Source organism: Cajanus cajan, chromosome 11 (genome assembly GCF_000230855.2).
Source record: "Cajanus cajan strain Asha chromosome 11, NIPB_CcT2T_4, whole genome shotgun sequence".
Taxonomy (NCBI): Eukaryota; Viridiplantae; Streptophyta; class Magnoliopsida; order Fabales; family Fabaceae; genus Cajanus; species Cajanus cajan.
The window spans coordinates 45,188,749-45,203,690 of record NC_138527.1 but is presented as its reverse complement, the minus strand read 5'-3'; the positions used below and the strand labels follow the sequence as shown (position 1 = coordinate 45,203,690).

The 14,942-nt window shown below is 28.3% G+C and overlaps 2 protein-coding genes across 2 annotated transcripts; one reads left to right on the top strand and one right to left on the bottom strand.

The window, feature by feature from the left end:
• Positions 1 to 6,706: 6,706 nt before the first annotated feature.
• Positions 6,707 to 9,249, top strand: LOC109803693 (uncharacterized). The gene is made up of 4 exons (XM_020365378.2): positions 6,707 to 7,262; positions 7,737 to 8,290; positions 8,393 to 8,459; positions 8,633 to 9,249. Exons 1-4 carry the CDS (start codon positions 6,884 to 6,886, stop codon positions 9,001 to 9,003), a joined length of 1,371 nt encoding a protein of 456 aa, XP_020220967.2. The 5' UTR covers positions 6,707 to 6,883; the 3' UTR covers positions 9,004 to 9,249.
• A 4,423-nt stretch (positions 9,250 to 13,672) lies between these two features.
• LOC109804545 (uncharacterized) lies at positions 13,673 to 14,365 on the bottom strand. The gene has a single exon (XM_020366394.3). It carries the CDS (start codon positions 14,228 to 14,230, stop codon positions 13,748 to 13,750), a length of 483 nt encoding a protein of 160 aa, XP_020221983.1. The 5' UTR covers positions 14,231 to 14,365; the 3' UTR covers positions 13,673 to 13,747.
• Positions 14,366 to 14,942: the final 577 nt, after the last annotated feature.

Sequence of the window (14,942 nt, the reverse complement as noted above, 5' to 3'; positions counted from 1 at the left end):
ATCATTAGGTTAATCTCAACTCATATATGTTTTATTATGTATGTCTTATACTATATTATTTTTTATTCATCTCTCTATTCATCAATTTCCTTCATTCACCACCATTGACAACAACGTAGATCATGGTCCTATCAACAATTTTTTTTGTTCATTGACCATTGGTCATGCAACGACCCTTGTTAGCATGGGAACTCATTATCGTCATAAGGACCAACTTCAGTGGTGGAAGTTGTTACGATAATTAGATCACTCGTAGTCTTGTAGATAGAAATAATAATATAGGCTAGTCTCACCCATTATCAAATAATGGTTAAGTCGAGTTGCTTGACTAGTAAAAACATACTAAATATCTTAATTGGCAAAATAAAATATTTTGGATACATTTTTTAACTTATATATTTTTTAATATTTAAAGAATTCATATGAATTAGTATATCTAAATAATAAAATAAATATTAAATTATATTATATATATATATAATATATATATATATATATATATTATTTTTTATTATTAAATAAGACCGAATTTTTTTTTATCCCTATTTGTAGACGTGGTTAAGATTAAGATTCTCCATCTAAATTTGGCGAAAGAGAAAACACCATTGGCAAAGAGGAACCGACAGGATCTCCATCCCTCACCGTAATTGGTCATGTAGGACTAGTAAAGAGCCTCTTTTTCTGGTCGTGCGTGCAATGCTGTCAGATCTGCTCGCTAGAGATGCTGTCAGATCTGCTCGCTAGAAGAATCCTCGTCCTGGACAGTGTTGCCACGTTCAACTTTAGCGAGTGCTCTCGAACTCTGAACCCTCCAGCGATATGCACTAAACCCTGACCTAATAATCATTGGTCTTCATGGTGCCAAAATATTTATTTCTTCAAACGCCAACACGAGTTGTCTATCGCTCGACCATCTCGAAATAGACGTCATGGACATCGGTTGGTTACGATGGAGCTTCTCCCGTTTTCTGGTGCTTGCACAAACTGGACCTGATGTTGTTACGATACAGTATATTTTCATTTTTATTAATATTTGTGAAATAAATACCTGTATGATATTATCTCTATAATAATAACTATGTGCAACTTTTTTTTATCATGATATTCTTTTTTTATAATTTTTATATTTATTTAGATTTTGTATTATGAGAATTTTTCTTGTGCAGAGAATATTTGTTGTTTTTATCAAAATAATATTATTCATAATAATTTTTTTCCTCATGAGATTATAATATTATTCTAATTTTAATTTTATTAAATAATATATAAGTTAATGATATATTGAAAATCTTTAAATCAAATATCATTATTAAGGATAGCAAAGACTACCAAAAATTTATATTATTAAAGGATTTTTTTTGAATAAGTATACATAAATAAAATTTTAATAATCATAAGTAGGGATGAAAATAAGTCAAACATAAAGTAAGGGTTTATGATCTGATTTTTTTAAAATCTGATATGATCTGACTTGTTTAATGAAAATGTCAAGTTTAGACTTTTAAAAAAATTTATTTATATAAAAAAGGTCAGATTTAAATTTATAAAAAAACCTATTAAGTATATGATAGATCAGTCTATTTATTTATATAATATAATAAAAAATTTAATATATATTATTAAAATATAAATAATTTTACAAAACAAAAATAAATTATCAATATATTAAAATATTTTTTATACAATTATTTTTTTTATTATAAGTTTATCAGCTTACGACTTGTGCACGAGTGTTCATTAACATATATGGTTACACATGAATTGTTCCTTCAATAGAAAGTGATTTAATTTTTCTTTTATATTTTTTAAATTTTAACAATATTGAGTAAATTAAATTTTAAAAATAATTTTTTTGATTTTTAAAATTTAAATTTATTGACCTAATTAACATTAATAATTTGAATAGATTTTTAATAAACTAATAGGTCATGTTATACTTTAAAAAGGTCAGGTCAGGCCTATAAAAAAGTCTGTAATAGATAATAAGTCAAACTTAGACTTTTATTTTGCAGAACAGACCCAATCCATATATTCAAAGTCTAACCTGACTAACCTATTTTCATTCCTAGTCATAAGATATGTCGAATTCACGTTATGGAGAACATGAGTTCAAACTTGACTCCAAATCATTTTTACCAACCTACTACAACTATAACTAAAAATATTTAATTTTTTTTATATAGTTTATGGTTGCATGCGAGTTTAGAAACTCAATTGATGCATGAATTAGAGATTGATTTGTTGATTTGAGGGTTTTTCCCCATTTTTGGGGTTTTCGGGCTAAAATAGGGTTTTTGTTGATTTTGATGTATATCGGATGGGTGCATGTTGTTTCTAGGACTTGAATTGAACTATTTTTTGTGTATGGGTGTTATCTCTTCCATTGCATGTGGAATTTCTCCCAATTTCAAGTGTGGAAGTCTAAAAATGGTGAAGAACATGATGTTGTCTGTCATTAAACAACTGAGGGCTTTTAAAAGAGTTGAGCCCTTTGGGGGCCGCGTGATAGAGAGGGATCCCTGGAACCAAAGGGCTGAGCCATTTTAAAGGGTTGAGCACTTTTGTAACGACTGAGCCCTTTGGGGGTCGCATGACAGGGGAGAATCCCTAGAAGCAAAGTGTAGAGCGCTTTGGTAGGCGTTGAGCGGTTTGGTGCTTTTTGAATTAGACTTTGATTTTTTCATAAAAGTTGTAGCTTTAGATGTTAGCTTTACAATGGCATTGGAATCACTTAAAAAGGAGGTCTAAAACTCCAGTTATGGTTGTTTTAGTGAACATGGATCAAGTTTTCAACATTAATTATATCTGTTGCAACTTTTGACATTTTTAGCTAAATAGATGATTTTTTTAGAATTTTATGTCTTGATAAGAGTTGTAGATTTTTCTCTTATCTTTCTTTTAAGATAAGTTTAAGCTTATTTGGATGAGTATAACTCTTTGTGTGCTATTTTATTTGACAATTGTCGAAGGGAGATGCATGTTGTTTTGATGTTCTAAGGTGTTATCATGTGGATTAAAAAGTTGTATGATACTCTGTTGTAGAGTTGGTTCATATATGTATGATATATCATGTAAATTGGTGCTTGATTCAAATGTGTGCTTGGTAATGATATATATGAATGTCTAATCATGATTTGGTATGTATGTATATTGACATGAGTATGATATTGATCATAATGGTGGATTGACCATGTATGATGTATTGTTTGCATGTGATGCCTTATGGCATGTGACTAGTCTAGGACTTGTGGAAAGGGAAAAATGTTTTTGAACTAGAAGAGCTCACATAGAGTCTCTTGAGAGTGGTGCTTGGATAGGCCACTGTTTTGGATGAGAGTAATGCTTGGATAGGCCACTGATTTTGGGTGAGAGCGGTGCATGGATAAGTCACTAATTTGGGTGAGTCTCCTCTAAGTCCTTAGCTAGTGTTAGAGCGGAGTATGAGGTCGAGGGTTATTCCCTTAACCAAGTATTGGGGAAGGTTGTGTGGTTCCTAGTGGATAGGCAATGGGCAAAATCCATAAGTGACTTGGTAATGCAAGTCAAGGTCATGGTAAGCCTATACCCAACTGTATTATTCTAGACAGTGAAACCGGACTTCCAAGTGTGTAAATGACATCATCTGAATAAACCCGAGTGGGGATTAATATCTTGGTTTGTTGTGACTAAGTGGGCTCATTGGACGTGAAAACAGTTGCGGTGATTTCGGTAGGATGAGATGTCACTTATACTACTCTATTATCAGGGAGATCTCCTAAGTAAATGTGTGACGATGCATTAGATGATTGATATGCATTGATATTTATCATGAGTTGCATTTATTGCATGATTGTTGTATGATAAAGTGCATTGTTTGACTCTATGAATATGTTGGGTGATATGATGATTGTGTAACATAGATGTGAACCATTTTGCTTATATGATAGATTTATGAACTTTGGCTTACCCTTCTTACCCTTCTGTTTTCATGTGAATGGACTATGATGATCATACTTTGTATAGGAGCAGGTCAGGGCTGGCTTGGAGCTATAGTGACCGCTACAAAGGTGTGGGATTTTGGTCCTGATGTCGTATTAACATATGATATATTAGTTTTAGGGCTTGAACAACACCATGACATTATCATGATTTTAGATGACGGTATATATTTAAATATATATATATATTGGGGTGGTTTGTATATATAAACAAGAGTTCTATTTATTTTACTCGTATATCCATACATGCATTATTTTCAATCAATGATTATCCTGGTCGACTTCACAAGGTGCAAAGGATATGGCGGGTCATTACACAATTAGATTAATTATTTTTTTTAAAAAGAAAAAATTAATTATTTTTTATTTATCTTATTTTAAATTTTAATAAATATAAATTATATAAATTATATGAAAATGTTTAATAAACTAATTTAAAAAACTATAATATTGAGTAAAAAAAACTATAATATTGATATATTTTATTCATTTAATAACACCCTCTTATAAAAATAGATTCACATATTTGACAATCATTTGAATTAACTTAATAATAAAAGGTTAGAGGTAGTAATATATAATATTTTATATTTGAATCTTATTGTCATCATTATAATTTTTTGAACAAATAAAAAAAATATATCTTTGATGATTATAGATTTAAATTAATTGTTTTTTTCCCTCTTTTTTAAATGTTAATGTATAAAATATATAGTCTATAAGAAAATGTTTAATAAACTATTTAAAAAATATATAATATTTGATATGTTTTATTTTTTTAATAATAACTTCTTGATTTTTTTTCATAAACAATAATTTATTTGGATAAAAAAATATATATTTAAATATATTTATAGTCATCGCAAAATGAATGAATTTTGATGTTTCTCTCTATAAATTTTCTTTATTTTTTATTTTTCTAAAATTTGTAAACATTGTTTTTATCCTTATAAAATGAACATATATTTGTGTTAGTCTTTTTGAAATATTTTTCCTTGATTTTCATTCTCTAAAATTTAAAGTTATTATTTTTTTTCTAGTGACTATTTTAAAGTGTACATATATAACACTTATTTTAATAATTTATAAAAAATTTATAATTTTTACATGTGAATAAAGTAACACAAACAATTGTGAGTATTACTTGAAATAGTTATATAACCTTCTAACTAGTAGTTAAAAATAATCACACAATAATATGGATTAAAACAACATTTTTTTATTTTAAATAAATAAAAAATATAATTATATTTAAATCAAAACATATTTATTTTCTAGGAACTAAAATTATATTTAAATAAAAAAATACACTTAATATCTTCGACATACTATTTACAATTAATTATTTATAATAAATTATAAACTGCTTAAAACTTATATTTTAATATATGATATATTTTTATATTTAACTAGACCTTTACAAACACCATAGTACATTTATAATCTATAAGAGAAGTGTTATTAATACACTCATTAGTTATTAAAAAAATCAGAAAAAGAATTATTAAACAAGGTATTAAAGTCACTAAATTTTATTTATTTATTTATAATTATTTTTAGTCATAGAATGTGTGTTTCAAAGAAATCTATAATAGATGTACACTTGTATTTCAAACTAATGGGTATGGATATTTGTAAATTGTGATTTCATTTACACGATTTCTTCGTAATATATTGAAAGTACTGCTAACTGATATCGAACCATCGACTTAGTTTTTAAACATCCACTATTAAACCATAGCATCTTATACGTTTATAACCGAAAAACATACTATAGTATTATTATGTGAAAGAATAATTTATTTACAGTGATTTAGGTTCTACTCATGTCTTTTTATGTTTTAGAATTCTTTTTAGTGAATATCAATTTTATTGTTGTTTTATAATATTAATATAACATTAAATATGTTTTTTCTATTATATTTTAATCATTATTAATATATTTTCTTAATTATTAGTGAGAATTTAAATCATTCTATTTGTTTGAATTTTTAACATTTTTTATCTGTTTTAATTTAATTTTTATTTTACAATATCAATGTAATATTTAATATGTTATTTTTATTATATCCTTAATCATTATTTTATTATCAGCGAGAATCTAAAGTGTTTAAGAATATACTAAAAGTTACATAATTTAATTATGAAAGCAGATATATTAATTATATTCTTTAAATTTTTTTATCAAGACTTTAAACATTAATTAAAACGAAACGAAAAGAGAAAGGAGTATTATTTTGAATACTAAAATCAATCGCCTGTTAAAGTTTTGAAACATAAATGTAGTCTTAGAATCTGTGACAATTCATGACATGACTTTTTGTTTTTTTTTGTTTAATAAAAAATTAAAATAAAACAAGACATGATCTATGTAAAGAGAGAATGGAGTGCTAATCTGTTTAACAAGTTCCACATGAAATTAGGTATCTCTTACTACTTGGACACATGAGAAAAATAATAATTTAATATTAAGTCTTATTAACAAGGTGAAAAGACCTAACCTAATATTTCGTGGGCACCATGACGTGACTTCTGCTTAAATGTGTGTTGTCTTTTTTGAATACTCGTGTCTTCTTACTACTCTGGAGACAATTACTTTGTTATCCACGTTTGTGGCATATTTAAGCTGTGTTTACCAAATAATAAATGTTGTCCAGTGTTTGTTTCGTAATTTACTATTATATTTTATTATTTAAATAAAATAGTGTACAGTACAGAATTGCATTGCAAAGCGTGACCAATGAAATAAAAAGTAAAACTACGATCTTTCACTTCATTCGTCTTCATCGGCGATTACCCAATGCGTTAACAACAACAGTGCTATTCCGATAACTATCGCTTCTCTTTCTTTATCCTTTAAAGGTAGAAGTTAGATGGAACGCAAACCCTAACGCCTAGGGTTTGAGATGGAGGAGAGTAAGAGCAGCCACAGTTCATTGAATCTCTACCCGGTGGGGCCGGAAGTAGCCGGCATGGGATATCCATACGCGCCTGAAGACTGGCCTGAGAAGGGGGATGTTTGGGGATGGAGAACTGGACGGAGAATCGTTGCCAATCGTCTCCACTTTCAAGATCGGTATCTGTACTTGCCTGAACGATTAAACCGCCAGCTGAAGGAGAAGAAGAAAGAGATTCCAGAGTCTGCCTCCAAGCCAGTCCGCATGCAACACATCTTCCCCAGCAAGCTCGCCGTTGAACGCTACATCAAAAACAACTTCCCTGACGCCGATCTTGATGCCTTCTTCGCTTCCTTCTCTTGGAAGATCCCTGCACTGCGCCTCTACGGTTCCTCTTTGCTCTCGCTTATTCTTAACCATTTTCTATTTTACTTTTTCATTTAATACGCCTTTCTTTTGATTTATGTTTTCTTTTTCTTTTTTTTTAATCATTTTCTTCTTCCGATTCATGCTAATAATTAAGCTCTCTAGTCTACTGAGTTGAATCGCAATTTGACTTCATATTTATTATTTTAATTTCAACAATTATATACTATCATGCATGATGACTAGCACATGTAGATAATAATTTACTAAATCGAGAGCTGAAATCTGATTACAACACACTGAAGAGTAAATAAAGTTCTAGATATGATAATGAACAGTTATATGAATTTTATTATTGTAATAGTTAGCCATTTTTGCCACCAATGGCCCACGGGAGACTTAACATTATACGTAATATAGTATTTAGTTTTCATATTTTTTCAGTGATTCTTAGTAGTCGGCACCATATAACTACCTAATTTGTTCTACATGACAGACAATGCATTGCCTATAGCTGCTGTACCTCTTCAACAGATATCATTTGAAGAGTCCCACCCTAATGTTGTCACATGCCAAGCAAAGAATAGCCTGTGCCCTAGTCTGCTGTACGAAGAAGTTGAAAAAAATATACCACTCATGTTTTGTGAGATCTGCTGCAATAAATCTGGGTTTTGTCGTCACTGTTGTTGCATTCTTTGTAACAAAACTGTTTCTTCTGCTTATGGTGGCTATACTTATATCAAGTGCGAAGGGAAGATTGGTGCGGGAATCTGTGGCCATGTTACTCACCTGGGATGCGCTCTTCATGGTCTCTTGGCGGGAAAAGTTGGAGAAAATATTGGGCTAGACTTCCGGTACCAGTGTCGGCGCTGTGATAGGAAGACTGATATGATTTCTCAGTTCGATAATCTTCTGCAAACATGTAAAGCTGCTAAATTAGATGGTAAAATTCTAAAGAAGATTTTCAGTCTACGTGCTTATATGTTGTGTGGTTCAGAACAAATCATGACAAAGAAACTGTTGCGTGGTATTGAGTTGGCCTTCTCAAAGGTATTTTCAAATAATTTTTTTTTGTAATAGATATCAAAAATCACCTTGCTTATTCTTTGGCGTATTAGAAATGTTTCTTACCAATTTGATAGTTTACACCAGCTTCAATACGGGCCTGATGTTGAAGATACCTGGAAGGAAGATGACAGTCTTGTAGCTCATCGCGCAGGTAAATAACATCTCCCGTTATCTACTTTTCTATTTTTATACTCTGTTTTCTAAAAGACTTTAGAAACATAATGACTATTTATCATTTTTGTCTTGTGATAATATTCTTGTACATTCAATTATTGAGTGCTTTCGACTTGGGATATTAAATATTTTATATTTGTTTATCATCAGATCATGACAATGGTGTTACGGTCAATGAAAACTTTTCAAATGTTAAGACTGGATTGAAATCTTATGATTTTCTAGACCTGGATGAGGTTCTCCAGAATCTTAAAAAGTCACAGGAATTAGAATATAAGTTGGCAGAAGAAACACTTCAAACACAAAAGACTTATTTACTAAATTTGTACCAGCAACTAGAGAGCGAGAAGAATCAATTTGCATGTCAAAACTCATCTGGCTCAGATGCCATAAGCCTCAAAATGAAACAGATAGAACAGGAGACCATGAAATTTGAAGTAATGAAAAAGGTAGCCAATGGTTTTGGCAGGACACCCAATGATATTCTAAGGGAATACTTTGGCTTGAAAGTCACCGATTAAATTGATCAATCCTATCTGGTTGTGAGACAATTTTAAAGTTTTTCATAAGTTTCCCAGTCTTTGCATTGAAATGTATTCCTAGGCATGTACCATTTCACTTTGAATTCCTTTAAATCATGTTGGATTATCTGTTGAAATAATTTAGATAAATGTTACTTGTTTCGTTTCATATTGAGGAATTGATTATGAATTTAAAATTGATTTTGAGTTTAACTAATTTTAGGTGATTTTTGTATTGGATAAAAAAATAGATAAATAATTTTTTATCTCTTACCTTTTAAGAATTTAATTTTTAGTCTCTTTTAAATTTTTTAACTTTTATTTATTAATTTTCTATCACATAAATTGATCATTAAAATTAAGTCTTATTTGTTAAGTGATGATATGTATCAATAAATCATAACTAACTTGATTATTTATACATATATATTATATCAAATTATATGACATGTTTAATTTTATTATTTGTTTATAGTTATAAGGATGAAGAGTTATTTTAATATTGTCTTTTATTTTCAAAAAATAATCTTATCATGAGTGAACAAAAATAAAATTACATGTGGTATATGATTTAACATTTATTAAGCAATTATGTGAACATTAGTCAAGTCACTCATAAGTTATAAATATATATATATCTTCACTTAATTAATCTTGAACTAATAATTTATGTGATAGAAAATTAATAGAAGACTAAAAATTGATAAAAACTTAGGATAAATTAAATGGAATTCTTAAAAAGTTGAGAGACAAAATTTATTTAACCAAAAAAATTATATTGAGTTTTAATACTAACTTGTTTTTATAATAAAAATATTTAAACATAAATTATTTAATTATAAAATCAATAATTATTTTGTCAACGCGTACAAACTAAGTTTATTGGTGTAGGAAAGCAGGGTTAGTTTTTGCTGCAGTAATATGTTACCTGATAGATAAATAAGGAACAAACAGTCTAGGTAAAGTAGGATCGTACTCAAAAGTAAATTCTCTGTTGCATTGAGAATTAAATTTAATAGATAAATGTTAAAAATACATTGTTAAATATTTTTTAATTTGATAAAATTTATTAAAAGTTATTTTTTTTAAATGTCGTGCGGATATTTCTTCTAATTTCAATAAATTTTTATCAGATAGATACTAATAATAATATTTTTTCTAACACTCGTTATGATGCCACTATTTATAGAAGATTATAGTCCAAAATTTTGTTGAAATTTAATTTTCACTTAATGATTTTTTCTTGGATTAAAAATAAGGGAAGTGCATAAGATAGATTGAGATTTCAAAAGATTTATTTATTATGAAAAAACTTACAATATTTAATCAAGATTTTTCAATATAAAAAAAATCATGTGATATTTAATATAAATAATTAGAATTTTTAAAAAAATATATGTCAAAATCTAGTGATATTTAATTAAGATAATAAATATTTTTAAAGAGTATGTCAAAATCTATTGGTATTTAATTATGATTCTTTTCACTTATAAAAATATTATTATTTAAAAACATATAGATTTTAACAAATTGTTTTGATAGATGAATCTTGTGAGATTTTTGGTGGCTTTTTAGCAAAAATAAATAAAATAATAATAAAAATACTAAAAATAATTTATTTTAAAAAACTAATTATCAAAATAAATTGTTTTTGCCACATTGGTAACATTGGAAACAAAATATCCATGGTGGTGGACATAATTAATACTTGAAAAGAAAAAATAACAAAAAAAATGCATACCTTCCTAAACATAACTTGTTCAAGAATTTTTTTTTCAAAGATGAGAGTCATTTAACCACAAAACATCTATCTCAAGACATTTTGTATTCAATTTGAATTTGAACACAAAATGTCTAATGATAGATGTTTTGTGTTCAAAATTAAATTAAACTCAAAATACATACTCTTAAATGTTTTGTGCTTAATTTAAATTGAATAAAAAATGTCTAGAGTATAGAAGTTTTGTCTTCAATTTGACTTTCAACAACGTATTGGATTGATTAATTCTATTAAATAGAAGTTGATAATCCTTCATTTTAACAATTTTATTATTCCTAATTCCTTGAATCACATTTTGAGGCAATGGTACAATAACAATAATTGTAGTTTTGTAGTTGTTAGTCTAATAGTAGTCGTACCATTTGTGCATTAGTACAAGTACCGATAGATTTTGTTGTCGAAGCGTTGGATTTATAGTTAAAATTCCTGATCCAAACTTTAGTTGCATATGTTAAGAATGCTTTGATGGAAGTGAAGGAAACCTCATTGTCGATGATGGAGTTCCACCATTTTACCATCAATTTCTTTTTACTTTGACTTTGACTTTTATGCGTCTTCAATCTATTTTTATTATATTAAGTCTATCCTTATTAATTCTCAACGACTAAATCAATGATAAGAATGACCTAACTTCTCTATAACCAATATTTTAGTGTTAACAATAATATAAACGATGTGTTACTAACTTTTTTCATCAAAATGTCATAACATTTGACTTTTATATCGATAATTATCATTGTTCTCTTCACATAATGAAGAAACACAAGTTTGTGTCCTATTTATTGAGAAGAGGCATTGAGAAACAGTTCATTGAGTATATAAATCACATGACTGGTTTTCATCATAACTTTAGTTCCTAACTTTCTCATTGAAGTTCAATTTATCGATGGCATAATGCTAGGAATCTAAGATGAATTATAATTTATATCTATTCACAAGAATAGAAAGGCACATCACACATGTGATCTTCATGTATTAATAAAGAATGAACAAATCTAGGTGGAGTACATCACATATCCTTAATAACTTAGATATATAGTGTTTTAATACATAATATTAAAATTTTATGAAATCTGACATGTATGGAAATTTAGTTATTTTAATTAATTTTTTAACTGTTTAAATAAAGTAATTTAATTTTCTTTGATTTCAAATTAATTATTTAGATAAATTAATTCAATTTTCATGATATATAAAATTTTATTTTCCTTTGATTTCAAATTAATTATTCAATTTTCATCATATATAAAAATTTATTTTTTAAATAAAAAATACTATGAATTATTACTAAAAATAAACATGAGGTGCTTTTTAAATAATGAAAAAAAAATACCAAAAATTAAGTGATTAATTATACCATTTTTCTTAAATAATTAATAATTTTAGTATCAATGGGTAGTGTCACCACAATAGCTCTTAAAATCAAGTTATGTGAAATATGTATAATTAAATAGACATATCAAAGGACTTGCGCAAAATTAATGGGTGGAAGAAAAATAAAGATGTAGGAAAGAAAAATATTGATTATTTATTAATGTTTTGGCCATTTTTATTCTTATGACGTGATAATCATTTATACATGCTTGTTGGTTGTTACTTAAACATTTAACGCGTCAGTTTAGTTTTTTTTAATTCAAGGTTAAATGACACTAACTAATAATAAAATGCTAACTTGGTTGATGGTTTATAATTTTAATGATCATTTTATCATTATTTTTAGTTTTGCACACCTTTTAATCAACTATTACAATTTCAAAGATAAAGTTATTCGATGATCTATAATTTTAGATATTATTTTACTTTTTTATTAATTTCTTCAAGGAATAATTTAATTAGTTATTATGATTTTAATAACTAAGTTGATAATTTATTATTTTAAAATAATCTTATAATTATCATGCAACATTTCAAATTAAATTTTACTTTGTTTCTTAAAAAAATATTTTATTTTGATTCTTTTAACCCGGAAATGTACCACTTTGGTTCTTAAAGTGGTCTGAATATATAACACTTTACAACTATTTTAAAATACTATTTAAATTATTCAGAAGATCAAAGGTGATACATTTTTAATCTGGGGAGATTAAAATAGTTTAAAAAGTTTTCACGAAACTAAAAAAAGAATTGAAAAATTTTAATATATAAATATTTTAAACCTAATAAAAAATAAAAAATTTCTCGTACGCTATGGGGAATGATATATCTAGCGAAAATCTCTGTTCGATTGGTTTGCAAAAACTTGTTAGACTAACATAAGTTACATTATCACAATTCACAAGCAAGGCAAGATTACTCTATGACGAGAAAAACCTGTGACAAGAAAAAAAATATTAATTCCTCTGAAGCCTCTTGGTGTAGGCACCCCTAACCCCTAGGTGGCAAAATGCTTTTGAAGGATGTTTGGTTTCTAAGGAATGGCGTAAAAAGAAAGCTAAGAAAAGCATTTGACGTTAGCCAATGGCCACAACTCGGAAAACAAGTCATTGCCCGGAATTCAGATTCTGGTCTAGTCAAGTCAACCGATGCTAAACCCATTAACACCACCTAATAATCAATATCAAAACAGCACTCTAATATAATCCATGAGAGAGAGACATTAATTCTTGAAATTCAGTTGTGAAACATGTTGAATAATATATAACCTAATACTGATGCATACACAAGGCAGGTTTCGAACTTCTGACCTTGCTTAAGTGTGGATCAACCCTTACCACTGAATCACATGCTTGAGTTACACACTTTCCAATATTAATAATGAAACAAACTACTCTTAAACTTTAATTAAATAAATGAATAATTTTAACAAAGTGATTAACATTATTTTTTTTACTTTTTATTATTATTATTATTATTATTATTATAATATTTTTAAAAATTAATAAATAAATATAAACACAAAAATGATATTATATAAATTATTATAGAATTTTAGGTGTGTACATAATATTACTCAAAATAAATAAATCACTGTACAAGCAAGAGTGTAGCAGCAGCGTCCATGCCACTATTCTCATCGTTATCTTCCCACGCTTGCCCTTTCTTGGGCACCGTCACGACCAGCTCGCCGGCGTTTAAGACGGCGGTGGCGAGCTCCGGGCGTGTGGAGTCCGGGAGGCGGATCCTCCAGACGTCGAGGTCGAACTCGTGGAGGGCAAAGTGAAGAGAGGCGCTTTCCCTAACGACGAGCTTGGTGAGTCCGGGATGGATTTGGACGGAGTGGGCTTGGACGTGGCCGACGGCGTCCGTCTCGGCCGTGAAGCGGAAGCAGTGAGGGGACTCATGGACGGAGACGTGAGCATCGGCGCGGAAGGGGAGCTCGAGGACGGTGGTGAAGACGTGAGGGAGCCTCCGAAGGTTCTTGTTGGTGGCGAGGCCCATAATGGCCTGCGCCTCCAAGAGAGGGTTGGGTATCATGTTTTGGATGCTGATGTTGCGCTTTGGAGCCATTCCTGTTATGGCTTAGCTGAGAGTGATTCCTTTTTGTTTCTCTGCTGCGTTATCAAGAATTTTCTCTGCGCCTTCGCCTTCGCCTTCTTCCTTTTTACTATATGCCACACTCAATTATATGCGCTCAAATTCTAAACACACAAAAAGGTTCCCATATTACTTTATTACCAACCAATCCAAATATAAAATTTAAAATAAACATTTTAACAAATAATGACTTCAAATAAATTAAAAAGATATAATTTAGCCCATTTTTAAATCTCTGTCTTGTTTTAGAAATTTAAAAAAAAATCTAGATTTAAATATAATTTTTAAATAAAAGTTATTATATAATTAACTTGCGATTTGGTAATAATACGAGTATATCGAATTAAGATTTTAAAAGATTTTTTTATATAAAGAAAGTTTATAATATTTAATTAATATTTTTTAATAATATAAAGTAAGTCTTATGGTGTCAAAATATAGTAATATTTAAGTGAGATTTTTTCCCATATTTTATTAGACATTTTGAATGTAATTTACAAACATATTACAATTGTATAACAATTTTATCATAATCTTTTAGATTTTGTATTATTTTTTCCTTTTAACATCTCTCTTACTGTTTATTTCTTGCTTTTTTTAGTCTCTATATTTAGTTTTCATACTTTATCAAATATTCACAAATACTCACACTAAATTAAAATAGTTAATAAGAGTTTCTACTCAC